The 21,740-nt window shown below is 41.3% G+C and overlaps 1 protein-coding gene across 12 annotated transcripts in view; it reads left to right on the top strand.

The window, feature by feature from the left end:
* The first annotated feature begins 677 nt into the window (after positions 1–677).
* Positions 678–21,740, top strand: part of IWS1 (interacts with SUPT6H, CTD assembly factor 1) — a 93,679-nt gene continuing 72,616 nt past the window's right edge. For 11 of the 12 annotated variants that reach the window (XR_004027234.1, XR_004027238.1, XR_004027237.1 and 8 more), the window contains exons 1-2: positions 678–1,015; positions 3,755–3,870. Coding sequence is in view for 3 of the 12 variants with exons in the window: in XM_003276107.4 (XP_003276155.1) it covers positions 982–1,015; positions 3,755–3,870 (150 nt within the window). In the remaining 9 variants the exon portion in view is untranslated. The remainder of the gene's footprint in view (positions 1,016–3,754; positions 3,871–21,740) is intronic. The other variant, XM_030800936.1, reaches the window with a different exon arrangement.

Below are 21,740 nucleotides of genomic sequence, written 5' to 3'. Positions count from 1 at the left end.
TCTGAGTCACATGGAGACGGGTGGTTCTTTACAGTGTGCCGTTCCAGAAACACAAATAGATGAGGGGGTTTCTTAATCACTGCTGTTTTCCAGGAACACAGGGCTCAGGTAAAGTTCAACTTCACCTTCCTCGGTGTTTCATCAGGGGAACCCTTCTGGAAGCAAAGATGTGTACTTCTTACTGTTGGCTACATGGCTTCTTAACAAGGAAATTAAATAGTTGTTTAGAATGAAAGAGAGGAAGACGCCGGGAGAGGAGGCGCTGTGGATCGCGCCAGTTAGTAACGCTTCACAGCTCGCGGGCGTCATACTACAAGTCCCAGTGAGCAACGCCCGCTTTCTTGCCTACTACGGGCGGGAACCAGGCGCCTCGGGGCCTGACGGGAACGACAGTGGTTTGGCTGAATGACGGAAAAGTCATTTGAGCAGGTCTTCATTTTTCGGAAGAGTATCTCAAAAGCTCTTCAAACAAGGCACAGACACAGAATCTAGGAAATGACAATCAATGATAACGTTATTTCCACGGGGGCCAGACCAGGATCCACCCAAGGAAGGTATTTAACTAAAGCCCGAGTTCCAGCTCAATTTTCCCAGGAGTCTCCTTTCCGGCCGTGCCTTGCGTCATTGCTGTTGCGTCTTCTCATTGGCCGGTTGACGGGTTGCGGCGCCTGCGCGCTGCATTCCTTTGAGGGTCGTGGGCAGACGCCATTTTGGCCCCAGCGGTGCTTCTAGGAAGTAGAGCGCCGGCTCGCATGCCTGCCCGCCCACCAGCCTGCCGGGTACGGCCTTTTCTGCCGGGGCTTCCAGGTCAAAGCATTCACCTTTGCCTCTGCCGCTTTCTTACGCTCCGCACCCGTTAAGTTCTCCGGTCGGGCGGGAGTCTCTGAACACTTAGCCGCGCCATCCGGGGTCACACCGCCTGGAAGGAGGTGACGGGGGCGGCGCGGGGCGCGGACACTCCCCGCTGAGAGTCCGCCTGCCATGGACTCGGAATATTACCGCGGCGACCAGTCAGGTGGGGCAGGGACCTGGGGGACCGGGCTGGAAGGCGGAGCAGTTACTCGGTGGGGCTTGGCCTGGCACCCAGCGGGTGGGGGCAAGGAAGCCCCCGAGACCTTCCCTCCCACGACCCGGCCCGAGGAGGGCAAGAGCCCTCTGACCAGCTGCAAGCGTCGAAGCTAGAACGTTGGAGAGGGGATTCTGGTGGGAAAGCTTTCTTCTGAATCGGCGAAGGTTTTTGCTGAAATTGGGAAGTCACTTTCATATATTAAGCTCCTATTGTGTGCAAAGTGCTAGGGAAGGAGAGGTGTCTTCTGTTAAGATAGTTTTCAGTAGTTGAGTAGTTGGAGAATCCAAGGGGCGATGGGGCGGGGGATCCTTCCTATACTTTTCACTCCTAGTTAGGAGTGGTTTAATCTTGCCTGCTACACCGGACGTAAGTGCAGGACCCATGTTTCAGTTGCTTGCATAGAGTAAGGAATGCGCTTCTGGCACTTACTGGTGATTTTTGTGCCTTTCCTCCACCTTAAGATTGTTCCTCTTACTCCTCACCGAAGTTTGGTCTCCTTTCTTTACTGTTTGTTTATTCCGTAAACTCTTACTGGGGCCTACTTTGCTGGCACGGTGCTCGGCACCTGAGATTAAGGATAAGTGAGACAGAACCTGGTGTGGGAAACACGTTGCATTTGCTTTCCCTTTGTGTGCTAGTTCTGTTGGGGCGTTCTGTTACAAAAGTTCTTAAATACACCATAAATAAATACACCCTCTCTGTACCCACAAAAATTGAAAATTAAAAAGAAAACTTGAGTGCTTAAATAATTGTTTAAGCCTTAAGCCCTTTACTGTTTTGAGTTCATTGCTTTTCCTTACATAGGACAGTGAATTGTAATGACTGCAAAGGGTTTTCCAAGCATGCACTGCTTAAAAACACTTTCCTAAGACAGGTGCGGTGGCTTATGCCTGTAATCCCAGCACTTTGGGAGCCGTAGGCGGCCGATGGCTTGAGCCCAGGAGTTCGAGACCAGCCTGGGCAACATAGTGAGACCAACACCACCCCCACCCCCCTACTTCGCCTCTACAAAAAATGCAAAAATTAGCCGAGTGTGGTGGCGTACACCTGTAGTCCCAGCTACTCAGGAGGCTGAAGTGGGAGGATCTTTTGAGCCCTGAGTCTGGGAGGCAGGGGTTGCAGTGAGCCGAAGTTGCACCACTGCACTCCAGCCTGGGCGACGGAGCAAGACTCTGTCTCAAAAAAAAAACAAAAACAAAAAAAACACTTTCCTGATACTTTCAAAATAGTTTTTTTTCCATTCATTTGTGTTTTTAAGTTACTTTTTAAAAAGTAGACCGGGCACGGTGGCTCACGCCTGTAATCCCAGCACTTTGGGAGGCCGAGGTGGGCGGATCACGTGAGGTCAGGGGTTTGAGACCAGCCTGGCCAACATGGTGAAACTCCGTCTCTACTAAAAATACAAAAAATTGGGAGTGGTTTAATCTTGCCTGCTACACCGGACGTAAGTGCAGGACCCATGTTTCAGTTGCATGCATAGAGTAAGGAATGCGCTTCTGGCACTTACTGGTGATTTTTGTGCCTTTCCTCCACCTTAAGATCGTTCTTCTTACTCCTCACCGAAGTTTGGTCTCCTTTCTTTACTGTTTGTTTATTCCGTAAACTCTTACTGGGGCCTACTTTGCTGGCACGGTGCTCGGCACCTGAGATTAAGGATAAGTGAGACAGAACCTGGTGTGGGAAACACGTTGCATTTGCCATCGGCCGCCTACGCCTCCCAAAGTGCTGGGATTACAGGCATAAGCCACCGCACCTGGTTTAGGAAAGTGTTTTTTAAGCAGGCGTGATGGCGGATGCCTGTAATCCCAGCTACTCAGGAAGCTGAGGCAGGAGAATCACTTGTTGAACCTGGAGGGTGGAGGTTGCAGTGAGCTGAGATCACGCCATTGCACTCCAGCCTGGGCAAAAAGAGCAAAACTGTGTCTCCAAAAAAAAAAAAATAATAAGTATTTATATGTAATACATTAAAATACGATTTTACTCTGTATTTTTTAAAGTATTGGGGCTGCGTGTAATCCCAGCGCTTTAGGAGGCAAAGGCAGGAGGATTGCTTGAGGCCAGGAGTTTGAGACCAGCCTGCGCAACATAGCAAGACCCCATCTGTACAAAAATATAAAAGCAAGTTAGGTAACAGTTTGTATTTACCATTTTATATATGCTTTTCTTGAGTGGATTTTCACTAGTTTTGTACTGGAGTTCTTGTGTTCTTCATTCGTAAACAAATACTTGCTGTATATCAGGTACTAGGCAGTGTTCTGGGCTCCAGAGATAAAGCAGTGAACCAAAATCCCTGTTCTTGTGGCATTTTCATTCAAGTGAAGAAGACCCACGTTAAACAAAATAACTTCAGATAGTGTATTAGAAGGTGGTAAATGCCATGGAGAGAAAGACCCAATTTTAACATGAAGTTGAAATAAATTGTTGACTTGGTGTTTAGTGTTGTTTCTTAAGCTACAAATTGTTTTTATGGTGTAGTTTTGCTGCCACATACTTCACAGTACATGTTATGATTGTTGGTGTTTGTATGAGTATTGTATTACCTTATTGAAAATATTAGCATCTTTAGTTAATGCTTCCTCAGTGGTAACTTTTGCACTTACGTTATTCTTGATTCAGTGTGTTCATTTCACTGTAGATGTCATTCATCTTACACCATAAGTTGGTTTTTGTTTTGTTTTTAATCAGATGATGGTGGTGCTACCCCAGTACAGGATGAACGGGATTCAGGGTCAGACGGTGAGGATGATGTAAATGAGCAACACTCCGGATCAGACACTGGAAGTGTAGAACGTCATTCAGAGGTATTGGCTAACCAACATCTTTGGGAGGGCATTTCCCTTGCGTTCTGTGAGATCCGTTATATCATAGGAGTTACAGAATCTAGGGGACAGAGTTTAGGGTTTAATCTCTGAGAGTAAAGGAGCATAAGTTAATAGAAAACTGCTTGAAAAATAAATAGGGATGGTCTGGTTACTGTTGAAATCACAGTGAAATATGTTCTGATTGGGTCACATTTCAAATGTTAGGCAGTTTTCAACTGTGCATATTGATTCAGAAAATGGGCCCGGCCTTTAATATTTGACTAAGTTTCCCTATTCTGCAATAATGTCATAGTGGGGCATTGAGCATTTGCAATCTGAAGCAATACCACTTGAAATGGAAAGTTATGGGGGTTATCACCTGTCAAAATTTATGTCAGCATTTGCCCTTCTGATTTTGAACTGTTACAGTATATATAATGTATGTAATAATAATGCTTTTTTTTTTTTTTTTTTTTTTGAGACAGAGTCTGACTGTGTAACACAGGCTGGAGTACAGTGGTGAGATCTTGACTCACTGCAGCCTCTGCCTCCTGGGCTCAAGCCATCCTCCCACCTCATAGCCTCCCAAGTAGCTGGGACTGCAGGCACAGGTCACCACGTCCAGCTATTTTTGTTTTTTTGGTAGAGATGGGGTTTCACCCTGTTGGCCAGGCTGGTCTCAAACTCCTGACCTCAAGTGATCCGCCCACCTCAGCCTCTCAAAGTGGTAGGATTACAGGCGTAAGCCACCACACCCGGCCTGCAAATATAATTTTAACAGCTGTTTTTGTTTAATAATACAGAGTAGTATTGGGTTTTGTGTACATTTTAACGTATTTGCCCTAATACATAAATATTTCAGAACTGCTTTATTTTCCTGTTTATACATCATGTTAAGATAAAATTGGGAAATTTTTCAGTAAGTTCGCCGTAAGTCTTTGGTAGATACGACTGAAACAAACAGGAATGATAAAGATGGAAAGATTTAAGAACTTTCTATGCCTTATATTTTTCTTGATTACACATATGCAGAAAATTGTCCAATTTTTAGTAGGTATGATTAGAGATTATATTGGCTTTGTCCTTTGACAGCAACATTAGCATATCATACATTCAACAGGTATTTATTGAGCACCTAATATGTGTCAGATTCTTTTTGCAGGTGTTTTGGACTTATCAGTGACTAGAAGTTGAAATCCTTCTCTTCTTAGGTTTGTTTTTCCAGTAGAGGGAGAAAGACATTAAGCAATAAACATTTTATTTTTAATTGTGTAGTCTGCTAGAAGATAACAAATGCTGTGAAGAAAACAGATAATTAGAACAGAACAAAGGATGGAGGGCAGGCTTTGGTGTTAAATAGGGACCATATAGGTCTTTTATTAAGAAAGTGGCATTTCAACTAAGATGTGAAGGGAGGCAAAGGAATAGCCGTGTGGATGTGGACGTTTAGGGGAAGAACATCCCTGGCAAAGACCCCAAGGTGAGAGCATGCTTGATATCTTCAAAGAGCCAGTGTAACTGAAGTGGAGTCATTAAGGGGTAGGGGAGGTCAGAGAACTAAATGGGGGTGTGGAAAAGGCTCATCTTTTATATATTTTGATGTCACTCAGGTTTTTTCTGTGCTTTTAAACATTCAGAATAAATTCCAATATTTTAATTGATAGTTGGAAGTTACTTAATGTATATGTTGTTACAGCCAGTGCATTTAGTGCATGATATTTTAAGTTTACACTTTGGAAAAAGCATTCAGAGATTAACCACTGTCAGTTTAGAGCCCAGTAGGGTAGTCATCTCATGGCCTTATGGTGCAGTTACAAGTTCAGGTTACCCTAAGCATCTTTATTTTTTTAATAATATGGATTCTAAATAAATAAATGTGCCTGTTTTTGAAAATTTGGAAATCACAGACTGTCCCAGACTTAAACTATAGTTTGACTTAAAAATTTTCAACTTTGCGATGTTGTTGCAAGTGCTGTATGCATACTTTGAGTACCCATACAGCCGTTCCATTTTTTCACCGTATTCAGTAAATTACATGAGATACTCAACATTCTATTATAAAATAGGTTTTGTGTTGGGTTATTTTGTCCAACTGTAGACCTTACCTCTCTGTAAGTGTTTGGAGCACATCTAAGGTAGGCTAGGCTAAGCTGTGATGTTTAGTAGATTAGATGTATGAAATGCATTTTTGGCTTAATTATATTTTCAGCTTACTATGGGTTTATCAGGCTGTAACCCCATAATAAGTTGAGGCACTCCTGTATCTGTAAAGTTTAAAGAAAAAAATTAAAACCAGCATAGTCCAACTACAGAAATGACTATGAGCCTTTTCACATTATTTCTCCTGCAGTTTCATTCTGTCCCAAGTATATGACGTCTATATATTTTAACTTGACTTGAGATGTTATTATATTTATTTTGTGTCTATCTTTCTATCTATATATTTTGAGAGAGAGTCTCGCTCTGTCCCAGGCTGGAGTGCAGTGGCGTGATCTTGGCTCACTGAAACCTCCGCCTCCCAGGTTCAAGCAATTCTGCCTCAGCCTCCAGAGTAGCTGGGATTACAGGTGTGTGCCACCACGCCTGGCTAATTTTTGTATTTTTAGTAGAGACAGGGTTTCACCATGTTGGCCAGGCTGGTCTCAAACTCCTGACCTTGTGATCCACCGGCCTTGGCCTCCCAAAGTGCTAGGATTACAGGTGTGAGCCACTGTGCCCAGCCTATATATTATTTTTATCTCTTAAGATGATACTTTTAAGTGTTTCCCCATGTCATTAAAGATTCTCAATAAGCATAATTTTTAATGGTTTCACAATATGGATGCAGCATCAGTTATTCAGCAATTTTCTAATTGTTGTCATTTATGCTGTTTAGCTATTGTGTTAAATAACTGAAGCTGCCCTGAAGATTTTTGTACATAAACATTTGTGATCATTTTTTATTGTTTAATTAGAAAGCTGCCAGGAGAATTATCGAGATTAGAGACTAAGACATTTTAAGGCTTTTCATAGAACTTCCTCTCCAGGAAGGTTATGCTAATTTGCTAAACCACTAGTACTTCAAGAGTGCCAGTTGTACTGTGTGTAAGTGTTGAGTTCTGTATTAATGTTCTTTTGCCTGTTTAAAATGGCTTTTAAGAAGACGTTTTCTCATTAAAAATTTTTTTTTAGAAGTAATGGGATGTTAAAAGAGTACAGTTGCATTAAATGAAGCAGTGCAAAGGCCGGGCGTGGTGGCCCATGCCTGTAATCCCAGCACTTTGGGAGCCCGAGGTGGGCGGATCATGAGGTCAAGAGATCGAGACCATCCTGGCCAACATGGTGAAACCCTGTCTCTACTAAAAAATACGAAAATTAGCCAGGTGTGGTGGTTTGTGTCTGTAGTCCCAGCTACATAGGAGGCTGAGGCAGGAGAATCTCTTGAACCCGGGAGGTGGAGGTTGCAGTGAGTAGAGATCATGCGACTGCACTCCAGCCTGGCGACAGAGTGAGACTCTCAAAAACAAAAACAAAACAAAAAAGATGGGGCAGTACAAATTACAGGTCCAAAGACTAAAAGATACTAGTTTTCCTCTTGAGGTTGTAACAACTTGATACAACTTGGTGGCTTAAAACAACGAAAAATTATCTTATAATTCTGGAGGTCAAGTCCAAAATGGGCCTCGCTGGACTAAAATCAAGGTGTCAGAGGGCTGTGTTCTTCCCTGAGGAAAGATACATTTCCTTGCTTTCTTCAGTTTGTAGTGGCTACCTGCATTTCTTGGCTGAGGCTCCTTCCTCCATCTTCAAAACCAGCAGCATAGCATCTTCACAACTCGTTTCCTGAGCTCTTGTTTCTGTCATCATATTTCTCTCTTACTCTGACTTTCCTGCATCCCTCTTGTAAGAACCTTTGTAATTATAATTGGGCCTACCTGGATAATCCAGGGTAATGTCCCTATTTCAAGGTCCTTACCTTAGTTACATCTATACAGTCCCTTGTATGTAAAGTGACATATTCACAGGTTCCAAGGGTTAGAACATGGACATTTTTGGGGGGCCATTATTTTGCTACCATAAGATGGTACTCACAGCATAATTTTCCCAATAATGGTACTTTTTTTTTTTTTTAAACCCCTCATCTGTATTTTAGAATTTAGGCTAGTATTTTTTTTTAATTCATTTCACCGATAGTATTTACTCAGTACACACACACACACACACACACACACACACACACACACAATTTTTAAGATAGTGGTCAGTATAGGAAATACTGGTAAGATTTTGAAGACCAGTAATTTTTGCAGATTTCTTAACCACTTTATTAGAAAGCTCCTTTAGTTATTTAAAAAAAACTTATTTTTTCTTAAAGTAATTGTGTATGTCTATAAATAATCTCAGACAGGTGACAGAACAAGTCTTTTATCAGACTACCTTAAGAAAGCAAGAGTTTACTGTAACACATGTATGTAATGGGCTGTAAATCTTTCTGTCTAGGTAGCTTGTTCTGTCCATCTGTCATTGATGGGCCTGCCTAATGGCCATTTCTAATAACATCTCTGTTTATTCTTGTATGGTTGGCTTTATTTTTTTCTCCAAGATTTGAAAAACACTCAGTAATCAAGGTAAATGATATTTTAAAACTCAAAATTAATGCAAAAATATGAGCAAAATATCAAAATCTTAAAGTTAGGATCAGTAACAATGCTGTGTTGGTCTATATTTGAGCCAGAGGGAAAAGGAAAAACCAGTACCAGTTATCTTGTCTTCACGTTTTAAATATTTTGTTCATCATGGGTTTTTATGCACCAACGTTGATCTTTAAAAAGATCACCTGTCTTGGGCCGGGCGCGGTGACTCATGCCTGTAATCCCAGCACTTTAGGAGGCCGAGTTGGGTGGATCACCTGAGGTCAAGAGTTTGAGACCAGCCTGGCCAACGTGGTGGTGAAACCCCGTCTCTACTAAAAATACAAAAAATTAGCCAGGCATGGTGACAGGCTCCTATAATCCCAGCTACTCGGGAGGCTGAGGCTGGAGAATCGCTTGTACCTGGGAGGCAGAGGTTGCAGTGATCTGAGATCGCGCCATTGTACTCCAGCCTGGGCAACGAGAGCAAAACTCTGCCTCAAAAAAAAAAAAAAAAAAAGAATCACCTGTCCTTTAAAAAGCAGCTTTTCTTTTCTCTTTTTTTTTTTTATTTTTTTGAGGCAGAATCTTACACTGTCGCCCAGGCTGGAGTGTAGTGGCACAATCACAGCTCACTGCAGCCTCAACCTCCCAGGCTTAAGTGATCCAGACCTCAGCCTCCCAAGTAGCTGAGACCACAGGCATGCGCCAGTATGCGCAGCTAATTTTTGTAGTTATAGTAGCAATGGGGTTTTGCCGTGTTGCCTAGGCTGATCTCAAGCTCCTAGGCTCAAGCCATCTACCCGCCTTGGCCTCCCAAAGTGCTGGGATTACAGGTATGAGCACCGTGCCTGGCCCAAAAAAGGGCTCTATTGAGATCAATTTACGTACTATACAATTTGTGCAATTCAGTGATCTTTAGTATTTCGTAGTAGCCCAGCTGTCACCACAGTTGGTTTTAGAATTTCATCACCTAAGAAACGCTTTTGCTGTTACCTTTCTAACCTCCTCTTCCCTTTGCCTACCCCTCCCCACCCCACAGTCCTCAGCAACCACTAATATACTTTCTGTCTCATAGAGTCCCTGTTCTGGACATTTCTTACAAATGGAATGGTAAAATATGGTCTTTTGGACTTATTTCACTTAGCATAATGTTTTCAGGGTGTAGCCATGTTGTAGCACGCATCAGTACTTCATTCCTTTTTGTGGTAAATAATAGTCTGTTATATGGATACACTACATTTTATTTGTCCATTCATCAGCTGATGACATTTGGATTGTTTCTTTTGGTATTATGAATAATGCTGCTATAAACATTTGTGTACAAATTTTTTGTAGACGAATGTTTTCAGTTCTCTTGGGTTTATTCCTAGGGAGGTAATTGCTGGCTGATAACGTAATTCTGTGTAATCATTTGAGGAACTGCCAGATTATTTTCCACAGTGGTTACACCATTTTACATTCACACCAGCTGAGTATCAGGGTTCTGATTTCTCCATACTCTTGTCGGCAATTATTACCTGACTTTTTGGGGTGTAGTTTTATTCTTTGCATTGGCTGTCTAGTTGTCCCATTGCCATTTGTTGAGAAGATTGTTCTTTGCCCATTGGATGGTCTTGGCATCCTTGTTGAAAATCTGTTGACCGTAGGATATATGGCTTCATTTCTGGACTTTAATTCTGGACTTATTCATATCTGCATCTATCCTTGTGCCTGTACTAGTGTATTAACTAGTATTGCTTTGTAGTATGTTTTGATATTGGAGAGTATGAGTCCTAATTTGTTCTTTTTCAAGATTCTTTTAGCCAATCTGGGTCTCTTGGAGTTACCTGTGTATTTTAGAATCAGTTTGTTGATTTCTGCAGAGAAGTAAGCTGGGATTCTGATGGGGGATTGCACTGAATCTGTAGACCAGTTTGGGGAATATTGCCATCTTCATAGTGTAAAGTCTGTTCATCCAAGAACATGGGATGTCTGTTTAAGTGTTTAATTGCTTTTAACAGTGACTTACAGTTTTCTGTGTATACATGTTGGATTTCTTTGTTAAATTTATAAGTATGTTATTCTCTTTGATGCTTAGTAAATGGAATTATTTTATTAATTTCATATTCATATTGTTCCTAAACATTTTTCCTATTATTTCTAATTTTATTTCATTGTGGTGGGGGAACAAACCTTGTATATTGCTATTCTTTTAAAGGTTTGTTTTAGGGCCTAGCACATAGTCTATCCTGGAGAATGTTCTATGCGCTTAATAAGAATATATATTGTTGAATAAAGGTTTTTTTTTTTTTTTAAGTCTCTTCTGTTGCCTAGGTTGGAGTGCAGTGGTGTATTTGTGGCTCACTTTGACACAGCGGGCATGTGAAAAAATTATGACTCATTGTAACCTTGAACTGGGCACAAGCAGTCTTCCCACCTCAGACCCCTGAGTAGCCAGGACTACAGTTGCGTGCCATCATGCCTGGCTAATTTTAAAATTTTTGTAGAGATGGATTTTGCTATGTTGCCCAGGCTGGTCTTGAACTCCTGACCTCAAGTGGTTCCTCCCACCCTGGCCTCTCAGCAGTACTGGGATTACACATGTGAACCATTGTGCCAGGCCTATTTCTTTAGATATCTGTTTGATTTAGTTATAGTATTGTTGAAGTCCTCTTTTTTTTCTCATTAAGCTTATGTCTAGTCATTCTACTCAGCTGTTTTCTCCTTTTCTATTTTGTGTGTATGTATTGGGGGCGGGGGGGCGGAGTCTCACTGTCGCCCAGGCTGGAGTGCCATGACGCAATCTCGGCTCACTGCCCAGGTTGAAGAGATTCTCCTGCCTCAGACTCCTTAGTGGTTGGGACCACAGGCATACACCACACGCCCAGCTAATTTTTGTGTTTTTGTAGACATGGAGTTTCACCACGTTGCCTAGGCTGCCTTCTGTATTTTTTTAAGCACTGAGCTCTGGGTAGGGGATGGAGGAGTGGGAATGAGTTAGTAACCTGAGATCCTTTCAGCTTGCATCTCTTGGCATGGTCTCACAAGCCGGCCCGAGGGTGATTAGGGCCCCAGTATTCTCAGTGTGGTCCACCCAAGGTAGAGCCTTATTTAAGCAAGTGAGGGTTGGGCAAAAGATGGGAATCTCCACTTCTCAACTGCAGTCTTTCGGAACTTAGCCACAGCAACAGGCGCTGGGGAGCCGGATGGGAGATGCTGATGCCCTGCTCTTCCTGGGAAGGAAGCCCTCTAACTGAAGCAGGATGGAGAAGGAATTCTGTATTTCTGGCTACAGCATTCTGGAGTGGAGTCAGCCTCACTGAATTGTGAGATTGGAAGGAGGGATTGATCTTGGTTCAAATAGTCTGTCTTGTGGAATTTGTGTAGACGTTTCTTCATTTGCCCTTTGCCGTTAGGACCATTTGTAGAGGCTTTACATGGTGGTTTTTAATAATTTTCACTGGGGAGAAGGTCAGTAGAACTTCTCATTCTGTGATGCCAAAAGTCCTTGTTTGACTTCATGTTTATCTATTACAGATTGGTCAGACTTTTGCATATTCCCCAATTTAAATCCCAAAGGGACGCATTATGCTTCTGTTGTCTGTTAGTGCAATCTGTATTGGGCCCATTGAGCTCTTTCATCTCATGGAGTTTCCTCTGTGTGTATGGGTGAGGTCCTCCGGGTCCTGCCTGTGGCCACACCTCCAGAGACAGCAGCCTCGTGTTGCTTTCCTGAACAAGAGATTCTTAGCAAGCCAGTTGTGGATATTTGGGGGGCATGCCTGTATATTAACAGGACATTTAGCATCTTGGTTACTGGGCATTAAATGAAATGCTAGTAACACATCCTCCCCATCATTGTTGACCAACAGCCCCTCGAATTTCCCACTAACCCCTTGGGTGAACACCCAGAACTGCCCTTGGGTTGAAAACACTGAAATGGACAAATGAGGTGTAATAAACATAAGAAAGGAAACAAGAAATACTCAACAATGTAGAAAATGAGTGATTAAACTAGAAATAGAACATTTATAAGAATGGCAATGCAGCTATTGGAATTGCTTTCAAAGAATATTTACTGACATGGAGAATTGAACATGTTACTTGTGATGCAGGATTTTTTTGGAGAGTGCCACTTCCTGTTGGCGGGAAACCTCTGGGGTCAGCAGTGCCCCTGCTTGGGCCTTGCTGGGCTCCGGGCTCGCTTGGACTCGCCTGGACTCACCCTGCCCACTCGGCCTGGCAGGCTGCACTTGGTTTTTGCTACCGGCCTCTGCAGGCAAGACAGGTACAGAATGGCAAGGGGTGTGTGAATGAGCAAGTGCAGGGTCTGATTACAGCACACAGCCAGGCGGGTCAGCTGCTGCAGCGGACGGGCAGCCCCAGGCACCGACACAGGCGCTGGCTCCGTGTGAGGCTGCAGGTGGACCCAGTGTGCTGCAAGCAATTTCCATAGAAGGCAGCAGTGTCCAGACGAGGGGGATGTGGTGGTGCCTGAAAACTCGGAGATGCCAGGAACTGCAGAGCCCCAAGGGTGTCACAGCTCAGTTCCCACCGCCAAGGGCTTGGCGAGCCAGGGGCATATTACAGCCCTGCTTTGGAGAGTCTCGAGGTCTGGGCTCTCAAGAAGCACTACAGCTCTTATTTGTTCCTGCTGCCCACAGCGTTGGCGAACAGTGGTGTGTCATGCCCAGTGACTTTTTCTCCCCCAGTGCTGGGTAAGCGGGAGGGAGGGGTACAGTGTTACACCCCTTTTTGCATCCTCCATTTGGCGGGTCCCAAGTGCTTTTCCTGCATCCAAGAAGACTGAGGTTACACGGACAACCGAGAGTGAGCAGGGTGGGGAAGAGTTTTATTGAGTGACGGAACAGCTCTCAGCAGCGAGGGGACTTGAAGTGGGCAGCCCCTACCCAAACGTGTGTTGTCCCCAATGTGTGGCTAACGGGTTTTTATAGGCTCCGAACTGGGGAGGTATGGGCTGTAGGTAGCCTTGGGAAAGGCAACATTTGATTAGTTAAAAATTAGCATTATTCAGAAAGAACCACTCAGGAAAGAGCAGGCAAACGGGAATAAAGGTTCTCATTATTCCGGTCAGGTGCTCTAGCAGCTCAGTTTTCAGGGTTTAAGCTGTCTTTGGCTTGAAGGTCGCATTTCACCAGGGACCCACCCCTATCTGCCTAGGAATTTGTCTGCTTCCTGCCGCTATTACTTGAAAGATACAGGCTACTATTGTGATTCTAGGTCCTAGTTTAATTTTTTTTAAGTAAATTTACACAGAGAAGAGATTGAAAGGACTAATATGTAAATGATGGTGATCTTTGGGTGTGATTTGCATTCGTCTTATTTCTGCAGTGCTCATTAATGTTTCAAATAAAAGGGAAAATAATTTGGTAGAATACTATGCCATTTTATATGGTAACCCATTTTTATAAGCATGCAACAGCTAACTCAAAATGTACTAAAAAATTCAAAATTTAGAAGAACCTTGTGAAGAACCCTTTCGTGTAAATAAAGATAAACCTTTCTTTACTAGCTGTTTTTTTGTTTTTAATTTATCTTTAATATATATTCCCTTACTAAAAAGGTTGTAACTGTTAGGTATCAAATTGTCTTTTCCTAATAGATTAGTTGGAAGCATACATGGAAAGGTAGTTTCTTAAATTTGAAGAAAAGGTATTGCAGTTTAGATTTCTCAATCCAGAAGCCTGTAGAAGTTTTACACATCTTTCTTTGAAGATTTTGTATTCCCAACTACCTCATACCTCATGATATGCCTGAGATAGTTGACATTTTTTTCTCTGTCCCCAACTGTGTTATTATATGGTTTCCAAATCAAGTTAATTAAACTTTTTTTTTTTTTTTTTTGAGACACAGTCTCACTCTGTCACCCAGGCTGGAGTGCAGTGGTGTGATCTTGGCTGACTGCAACCTCTGCTTCCTGGGTTCAAGCGATTCTCTTGCCTCAGCATCCTGAGTAGCTAGGACTACAGGCATGCACCACCACGCCCAGCTACTTTTTGTATTTTTAGTAGAGACAGGGTTTCACCCTATTGGCCAGGCTGGTCTTGAACTCCTGACCTCAGGTGATCCACCTGCCTTGGGCTCCCAAAGTGCTGGGCTTACGGGTGTGAGCCATGGTGCCCGGCCAGATAATTAAATCTTTAGATTGGAATGCATTTCCCAAAAAATTGGCACTCTTGCTTAAGTTTATATAATGTGTGATAATTTATTATTCATGTCTTTCAATAAACATTTTTGAATGTTTATTGTTTACTAGGCATAGCAATGCAAACTTAAAACTTTAAGGTGTCCATGTGGGTGCAGCAGACCTATAAATAGGTGACTACTATATAGTGCGTCATTGTAGAAAGGATACATACCAAGCACTGAGAGGAAGGGAGGATGGGCTTGATAGCCAAGATATTTCAGCTGACAGAAGAATGAGAGACATCGTCAGTTGGAGAAACAGGTTAGGGTGGCGATAGGGGTGGTGGTAATTCTGTCTAGCTAGAAGAGCAACAGGTACAGGGCCTAACATTAAGAAGGACTTGATATATTTCAGGAATGATTATTGTGGCTAGAAAATGGAATAGCTTAATGGAAGGTAATGCTGAATAATTAAGTTTGGGTTAGATGGCTTCACACCTTTTGTGGTAGGACAGATAGGGAAGAAGGGGGAAAACTCTAAAAATATTTTTGAATAGTAATCACTGGAAATGTAACTTTTTAATAAAGCAATTTGAGCACCAAGTGAGGGGTGGCCGTCAAATGTGACCTAGTTATAACTAGTTGCCAGTTCTAATTTTTGTCATTTTTACCATATATTCTTTTAGACAGTATTTTTGCCAATTAGCTGTGTGGTTTTGATTCAGCTGGTTTCTGTTTCATGGAAAATGTATCAAAGGAAATGCTTATCTTAACATCTAGAAGCCTGTAGATTTTATCTATGTATAGAAGTACCTTCCTGAGCGTCCCACAGGAAAAAATGGAGTGTGAGACATTGAGGAAGACGTTTGGAAATGGAACCTGGCTTCTCATGGTTCTCTGACTGTAAGCAAAGCACAGTGGGCCCAGCCATCCACCCTTGAAGTCAGTGACAACTCCTTTAGCTCCAACATTACTTGAATTGAGTAAAAGAAAAAGTCTGCTCTTGTTTGGATCTTTCCACCAGGAGGTTGTGTTAGTGTAAGGAAAGCATCCTTATGGGAGAGTACATCAAAACAACTAGAAGATTTGTTTTGGCCATTGCTGTGCTATTTCTTACTAGTTCTTTTGATTCTGTCTACATTTTCCTGTTTTAGTTTTCAGTCTTTGTCTTTGATTCTAATAATGTTTAATACAAACATTATTTTCCATTTATTTTATGTTAAGCATTGCTTGTGGGGTTTCTTTTTCATTTTAGTGAATATATTTTGAGTGTCTTTTTTATGCTGCAGGTAAAAGATACATTTTTACAGAATAGCCTCTGATCTTAAGGTCAGTGTATCAGATAAATGTAAATAAATGTGTAAATCACTTTTCAGTGAAATGTGAGCGTACAAGATGCTATGGGGATATGAAGGGAGGGAATGGCTAACCAGGTCAGCAGCTGTCACAGGATGTATTTGAGCTGAGTCTTGAAGGGGTGAATGTTTTGTAATTAATAATTAATGAGATTTTGTTATTGATGGTGCATAACATTTATTGAATATTCACAGGCTCTGTGCTAACTGCTTTGCATGCTTTTGGTCCTCAGAACTGCCCTCTACGGTATAGATACTATTCCTAATTCCATCAGATCAAGGACATGGAAGCTTTGAAGAGTTAGGAAAATGTCCTTTGATCACATAGTAGAAAATAGCAGAGCTGGGGCTTGGACCTCAGGTCTTTCTGACTCTAAATTCCATGACCTTAACTGTTACATTATGTTGCTCAAAGTCCATCCATTCTACCTAGCGAGAAAGATGGAAGAGACTTCAGGGTGCGAATATTTTTGGCAAGTTTTTAGGCATGAAAAAGACAAGGTAGAAAAAAGATATTATTGGTAAAGGGAACAGCATTTGTAAAGGCGCAAAGTTAGTAGTTCCACTCTACTGGAACTGGAGTAGAATTTCTAAAATGTGGTCAGAATCATGTGTACCACATGTCAAAATTCAGATTCTGTGACACCTTTCCCAGATACACTGAATTAATATCTGGAGGTGAGAAGCACAAAAGTTTGTATGGTTTTCTCCAAAGTTCCCCAAGTGATTCTTATGCATACTGAAGTTTGGGAACTGCTGATGTAACACATAGGGTTGATGGTGAGTGGAAAGAAGTGAGTCTAAAGAGGTAGGCAGGAGTTTGCATCATTATTATAAAATCTTAAACTTGGTTGGGAGGCCAAGGCGGAAGGATCACTTGAGGCCAGGTGTTTGAGAACAGCCTGGGTAACACAGACTCTGTCTCTACAAAAAAAAAAAAATTATCCAGACGTGGTGGCATGTGCTTATAGTCCCAGCTACTTGGGAGACTGAGGCAGGACAATCTCTTGGGCCCAGGAGTTCAAGGCTATACTGAGCTATGGTTGTGCTACTGCACTCCAGCCTCCGTGACAGAGTGATACCTTGTCTCAAAAAGACAAAACAAAACAAACAAACAAAAAACAAGCTTTGTGTAGAATTTTTTTTTCTGGTATTCATCAGTAATGCCTTTGTTTCGGATCTTATTCTAAGATCAACCAACTTTTGATAGACAGGGGACACAAGGGACATTCTGGTTTATAACATCATTATATTAAGTGTGTGCTTGGGAGTTTCTCAAAGTGTTGCAACACTCCAGGAACTACATTGGATTGACAGCATTATGTTATTTTACTGCAGGGTTTCTCAGATTCTTTCATGCTCATTAAACTGATACGCATTGACAAAGTCCAATATGATAGTTTCAGCTATATCTTCTGGAACTGAGGTCCAGTGAAACATGTTTTTGAAAATGCTCCTATAGATATTTCCTCATGGAATGTACTGTGTGGTTTAGTGCTGAGCGTTTTACCAGTTTATAATGGTAGAGTAGTATGCAACATCAAGTACTTTGAGTTTGACACTTCTGACCAGTAAAGAAGAAACAAAGTGTCCTGAGTTATTTGGGTCTATGCAAGTTTCCATTTGACGATATAATACTTTGAATACTTTACAAATTATTATTTGATTTATAGCAGTTATATTTACTTTGCAATTTAAGACTGTCAGTTATCTCTCTGTATATTGTGGCCCTGGTCATAAGAAGTGTGGTTATTCTTTGTAGACTGAGATAAACAAGATTATTTATTATGATGGATAACCAGTAGTTATTTATAACTGCAGTGTGAATGATGGCTAAGAAGGAGGTATGAGGCATTATCGATGTTTCTTTTTTTCGAGATGGAGTCTTGCTGTGTCACCTAGGCTGGAGTGCAGTGGCGCTATCTCGGCTCACTGCAACCTCTGCTTCCTGGGTTCAAGTGATTCTCTTGCCTCAGCCTCCCGAGTAGCTGGGACTACAGGAGCGTGCCACCACGCCCGGCTAATTTTTTGCATTTTTCGTAGAGACAGGATTTCACCATGTTAGGCAGAATGGTCTCAATCTTCTGACCTCGTGATCTGCCTGCCTCGGCCTCCCAAAGTGCTGGGATTACAGGCATGAGCCACCGCACCCGGCGGCATTATAGATGTTTCTAAAGCATCTAAGGACCTTCTGAGTGCTCAATTTCTTTTACCATTGCAACTAGGAAATGTCTTACATTATTTTAGAAGTGACATTAAATGTCAGTTTCAACTGTTGATTTGTTGTACTCATCTGACTTTTAAAAAACTGTCTTTTGGATTTTTTTAAGCTTGCAATTTAATTGCCAAAACCCCTCTAAAAACTTTGGATATTGTTTTGATAACTTTTAAGCTTAACTGTAGAATTTCCAGCATACTTGTCCCAAATTCTGTTGTGGTGTTGTCTAAGTGTATTCTTTAGCTTGAGTCTATTTAAACTAGTACTTTTTTACTGTAGTGAATTCTCCCCTTTTTTGCCCTGTCATGCCATACATAATGCTATGTTTTCGTGAAACTCATAAAAAATTCATGAGGATTCCTAAATTTTACAATCATTGTCTTATGCAGTGTCCTTGTAAGGGTTTGTTTTGGAATGCTACACCATGCGTCAGGAAATCTGGGGTAGAGCGTAGCGGGTGAGTTTTGGATAACTGCCCAGTGTCTCTCACTTCTTTGGGAGTGACTCCCAGTGCTGTGCCCCGATCCAGCTGTAACTGATTGAATCACAGTTTCTAATATTGCCTTGGCCAGTTAAGTCATCTCTCTTGGGGATTTATAATTTAGGTTCTAGACAGATTATAGCTGAGTCATGTTACTGATGGTACTCTAGTAAAATGATCCTTGAGTTCCCTTTTCTAAGCTTTCTGTGCTGCATTGGTACTTAACCTTCCTGAGTGTTTAGTCATTCAACTCACTTTGATCCTGAGAAGATTGTTCTTTTTTTCTGGACTTAGCTAGAGATGATTTCTGTTGTTTCAACTAAAATAAATCAAGTCACACATAGACATGGCGTTAGAGTTATGTGATGGGTATGTCATGGAAAGCATTCCAAAAGCCAATTATAATTTTCCTTTTTGCCTCCTGCTTTAATTGCCTCTGCTGGTACTATATGCCTCTCTCTACCCTCCCATCTTAACTCAGCCATCACAAACTCCATGCAAACATGCCTGTTGTCTGCACATCTTTTTTTTTTTTTTTTTTTGAGATGGAGTCTTGCTCTGTCACCCAAGCTGGAGTGCAGTGGTGCAATCTTGGCTCATTGTCTGCACACCTTATTTTTGCAGCTTAGTTTCATATAGGTGCACTTCCAGTGCACTTTTGAAATATCGTATACATACTTTGTGAATAGTGCATGTCACACTATACTGTTACAGTGTGCTTGGCTGGCTCCTCATTAGACAGCAGCTCTTAAGGTCAGGCCCTGAGACATACTCAGCCTGGATTCTTGGCGTCTTGCACATAGTAGACATGAAATAGACGTTCTTGTTGGATTAATTTTTCCTCACCTTATGTTATTCCCACTTAATGCCTTTATTACTCATTTAACAAATACACATTGAATATCCCTTATCCAAAATGTTTCGAATCAGAAGTGTTTTGGATTTAGAATTTTTTCGAGTTTTGGAATATTTACTTATACATAGTGAGCTATTTTGGCGATGGAACCCAAGTCTAAACATGAAATTCATTTATCTTATCTACATAGCTCGAAGGTAATTTTATACGTCATTTTAAATAATTTTTCACATGAAACAAAGTTTGTGTTGGGTGCTTATGTGTGGAATTTTCTATTTGTGGTGTCATGTCAGTGCTCAAAAAGTTTCAGATTTTGGAGTTGTCTGAATTTTCAGATTAGGAATGCTCAAACTCTACCTAGTGTGTGTATGTACTGGAGATCATTCTGCACTCTGAGGATACCTCAGGAAAACAAACCAAAATATGTCTGCCTTCCTAGAGCTTACAATCTAGATAGTTAAATTTTCCATCTGCATTCTTTTAAATTATGAAGTATGGCTAAAGTAAACTTTAGACAACATACAGAGTATTGTACTGTAATTGTAAGATTCTATGATATCTCTCGAGTCCTAATACCGTTTTAATAGATAAGTGCCTGTTTCAGTGGGATAATAGAGCTTGTGACTGACAAGGAATCTAATACAGTACTGTGCTGAGTGCCCGGTGAGAACTCAAGAAAAACGTATTTAGGAATTTTGAAAAGTGTATGATTTTGGAAACTTTCCTGAATGTGCTATATGTCAGTGACTGTGTATAGCAATGACTCTTTCTTTGCAATGCTGTGCTGTCATAATGGTGATAAAATATAAAAAAACTCTTCAAACATTGGCTTTGTAGGCTTATTTTATAATTTTTCATATTCTTTTTGAATTTGTAGACACAGCATACTTGGGTTAGTAAAAGTATGGGTTTTATGAGAACATTTCCATGCCATTTATTCTGTCATTGACAAGAATTATCTTGTCACTTAACTGTTTCATAGCATGATGTTGGGCATATATATTATTAAAGGCTCTTTGGTCCTTGAAAATTGGTCTGTGGTAGGTTCACATAGCTTCAGTCGTGTATCTAACAAGAAATATTTGGCTCAGTAAATTTTTAAGAGGGTATACTCAAACATGGAAATACTTTCACTTTTTAAGCTAGAATATTATTGCCATGTTATTTAAAGTTGAGCTACCAGATGGGAGAAAAAATTCACCGGATCCTAAAACACTTGTTAGTATTTTGGCATGTTTAATTTTGTATATTTTTCTCTGCATTTTAAAAACCATAGCTATAATATGCACATATCAAGTTTGTACCCCAGAGCATGTTTTCAGAGTAGTTATTTCAAGTAACATTATGTGTTGGTATAGTTAGATGAATCATGTTCTCCCTAAAACTTAAGCTTTCTTGTTTCTAGGGTTACTAGACACAGGACCATGACTACTGTAAGCCTCAATTTTGTTATCATGAGAAGTACCATTATGAGGAGTAAATGAACTAACAGGAGAGAGCCTGTTGTGGTATTGGCTCTTAGTGGGTACTTAGAAATGTTAACTTCTCCTTTCTTTGTTTGCTTAGATTATCTTGGGAGAAGGTGCCCATATGTTATTTGACCCTTTAAATAAAATTAAATTTTATAGTTCTTTTCCCTTAAATAATCTTAACCTTATAAAACCCAAGAATGTTCCCATGGTTACATGTTTGCTTGTATTTCTTTGAAAAATAGAGTTATTTATTTTTATTTTTATTTTTGACAGTCTCACTCTATCACCCAGGCTAGAGTGCGATGATGGCGCAATCTCAGCTCACTGCAACCTCCGTCTCCTGGGTTCAAGCGATTCTCCTGCCTCAGCCTCCTTAGTAGCTGGGATTACAGGTGCCCACCACCACGCCCAGCTAATTTTTGTATTTTTAGTAGAGACAGGGTTTCACCATGTTGGCCGGGCTGGTCTCAAACTCCTGACCTCAGGTGATCCACCACCTCGGCCTCCCAAAAGGCGTGAGCCACCACATCCGGCCTAGAGTTATATTTTTACAAAACAGAAGTATGTATGAGAAAATTCGCCTTTTAAAAAAGAAAAAATCCAGCTCTTCACGGTCAGTTTTCTATAGTAATCTGAGAGCATGCTTTACAAATTTGTTTTGATGAAGGCTGGTTATATTTCCCCATTTGGGGATCCAAATAAAACCATTTCACAGATTGGCTTTCTGTGGGGGTATTTCTATATGGGTA

The sequence above is a fragment of the Nomascus leucogenys genome, chromosome 20 (genome assembly GCF_006542625.1).
Source record: "Nomascus leucogenys isolate Asia chromosome 20, Asia_NLE_v1, whole genome shotgun sequence".
NCBI lineage: Eukaryota > Metazoa > Chordata > Mammalia > Primates > Hylobatidae > Nomascus > Nomascus leucogenys.
This window is presented reverse-complemented; position numbering and strand designations above follow the sequence as displayed.